At 48.1% G+C, this 2,800-nt stretch overlaps 1 protein-coding gene across 1 annotated transcript; it reads right to left on the bottom strand.

Moving 5' to 3' along the window:
• Window positions 1–693: 693 nt before the first annotated feature.
• Window positions 694–2,371, bottom strand: LOC142246503 (E3 ubiquitin/ISG15 ligase TRIM25-like). Its single transcript, XM_075319565.1, has one exon. It carries the CDS (start codon window positions 2,357–2,359, stop codon window positions 791–793), a length of 1,569 nt encoding a protein of 522 aa, XP_075175680.1. The 5' UTR covers window positions 2,360–2,371; the 3' UTR covers window positions 694–790.
• Window positions 2,372–2,800: the final 429 nt, after the last annotated feature.

Genomic DNA, 2,800 nt, shown 5'->3' with positions numbered 1-2,800 from the left:
TATTTGTTTTTTTAATTATTATTATTGTTCTATTTTCAATGGGGCAAAAGGGGGGCACCCAGCATTCACAGGTAGCATGTCATGACAATGATCGCATCATGAGGCCATCAATGGTGGCGGGGAACAGCGCGGTCTAGCTACTTAATAGGAGTGGGTGGATTGGAGATTCACCTGCGCCTGTGAGCTGCACATGTCTGCTGATCAGATCAGCAGACATGTGCAGGGAATAATGCAGGCTCCCCATGTGAGGTCACATTAAAGAGACAGCCAAGGACGAATTTGTACATCCTTGGTTGTGGAGGGGTTAATTGCTTTTTATTCCAATTTTTGGGACAAACAAACAGACCCTCCATCACTACTCAGTCTGGGGTCATCATGGCTGCCATTGGCGACAGTGTGGCCACAATCACAAAGATACTACTGTCCCTATTGAGAGCGATATTGTTATCTCCGACCATGACATTACCCCAGGCTGTCAGCGATGATATACAGATAACACCCACTGATGACGACAAAATCATTGTGTACAGAGGAAATCATAGAAAAATTATTTATTAACAATTATTATTAATTTTAGGACAATTTTCCCATTAATATTTCCATTTGTCTCAATCATTTATTCTGATCGTGATCTCCAACATGGACATAAAAATCCAATAGGAGAAATCCCCCCCGACTCCCGCCATATACATTGTATTATTAGAGGGTCCTGCTGATACCTCACTATATACAGAGGTGTCCATGTGACAAGAAATAATGTGATTATCAGGTGACGTGGAGGACATCGGCCTCAGCTTCTTATTGTCACAGAGGCTCCATCATTCACATAGAGGGCGACATGTAGGGGTTCAGTGAAGGAGGCGGTGAAGGTGTGTAAGTGTCTGATGGGGTCACACAGCTCATAGAAGGACAGACGCCCGGCCTCATAGTCTAAGAAGACTCCAAGTGTCGGACATGTTGGCTTTACACTGAGGGGTAATTCCTCTGAGTTGTGCCATACCTTATATCCTCCATTATACAAAACCAAACACCAAGATTTATAATTTTCTCTAATATCAGACTTATGTCCTTCTCTTTCTATACTAGGATAGGACAATCCGATGTCACATCTTCCTATCTGGTTCCACTCCACCTCCCAGTAATGGCGTCCTGAGGAGAGGCCACATCTGCTTAACACCTGGGAAAATGTCACAAATCTTCCAGATGATTCTGGCCTCTCCTGTTTTTCTTCTGATCTTGTTGCTGTTTTCAGATCTTCTGATATCTTCACCCATCTATTAGCAGTGTCCACATCCAGCAATATGTCTGGGACATGGACCCCGAGCTCTGATGTTACATTGGTGACAATATCCCTCATAGATCGGTGTAAGGTCAGTGAGATCAGAACCTCATCCAGATCCTCCTCAGAACTGACCTCTCCACCATCTCCCCCTGTGTCCTCCTCACCTCCATGACTACACTCTGTAATGTCACTTTCTTGTAAGAGTCTTATTGGGTCGGTGACACCACACATCTCCTCCACGTGGCGCACCTTCCTAGACAGCTGTTCCTCCTGTATTTCCAGCGTCTTGATCAGATGAGATATCTGGGACACAATCTTCTCCTCCTGCCTGGAGACCTCGTTCAGCGCTTTCTTTTCTGCCATTTCCAGTTGCTTCTTAATGTCCATAAATATCTTACTGATGTTCTTCCTCTTATCGGAGGCGCTCTCCTGGATCTTCCTCTTATGATCCTGCAGATTCTGGACTCTTGTCTGAATTTCTGCTTTTTGTGGGTTTAGATCATCCAAACATTTCCTCAGTTTCTCCTTCCTTTTCTCAGAGGCCACATCCAGCAGCTCCACGTCATGTCCCTTGTGGTCTCCGGCCACCCAGCAGGACACACAGATACAGGCGTCATCTATAGGACAGTAGTATTTCAGCAGCTCATTGTGTGTGGAGCATTTTTGACTCTTAAATGTCAGAGTAGGTTCAATAAGATTGTGATTCACAGACTTGTTATGGGCTGCGAGATGTTTATGACACATGGAGGTCTCACACTGCAGACAGGATCTCACAGCCGGGGCAGGAGACTTTGTACAGTAAGTGCAGAAGATTCTGGTCTCCTCCATCTCAGGCTGAGCAGATGAGAAACGCTCCACTATGTTCCTCAGCTTCCGGTTCTTCTCCAGGGCCGGACGCTCCGGATATTGTGCTCTGCAGTCAGGACAGGAATACCCTCCAGCCGCCTCCTGTGCATCCAGCGCACTCACAATACACGAGCGGCAGAAGAAGTGTCCACATCTCAGGGATACGGGGTCTGTATAGAGGCTCAGGCAGATGGAGCAGTCCAGCTCGTCCCTCAGCTCAGCAGACGCCATTGTAGAGTGAAAGAGCGGGAGCCGAAAGTGAAACAGTTTCTTCCCATAAGAAGGGCGGAGAGTCTGTGCAGAAGAATTAACCTCTGCAGCTCCATGGTTGTAGACCTCCCTCATATATGTGTATTTAAAAAAAACTTACGTGTAAACCAGTACTGGCAGAGGCGTAACTACCGCGGTCGCAGAGGTCGCGACTGCGACCGTACCTGGCAGCTTAGGGGCCTGGCAGATCAGCAGCCAGCTCCTTTCTGTGAGAGGAGCTGCGCTGATGTGGCTCAAACCACGCGGCCGCTGTATGACCCGGTGCCCCCGTCATCGCGCACAGCAACAATGAAGCGTGGAGCGGCCAGTGCAGCTCCACGCTCCATTATTCTCCCCCCCCCCCGTGCCTGCGCGGTGACGTCACTCCAGTGTGACAGCTGTGCTCAGAGCACAGAGCGCAGG

The sequence above is a fragment of the Anomaloglossus baeobatrachus genome, chromosome 7 (genome assembly GCF_048569485.1).
Source record: "Anomaloglossus baeobatrachus isolate aAnoBae1 chromosome 7, aAnoBae1.hap1, whole genome shotgun sequence".
Taxonomy (NCBI): Eukaryota; Metazoa; Chordata; class Amphibia; order Anura; family Aromobatidae; genus Anomaloglossus; species Anomaloglossus baeobatrachus.
This window is presented reverse-complemented; position numbering and strand designations above follow the sequence as displayed.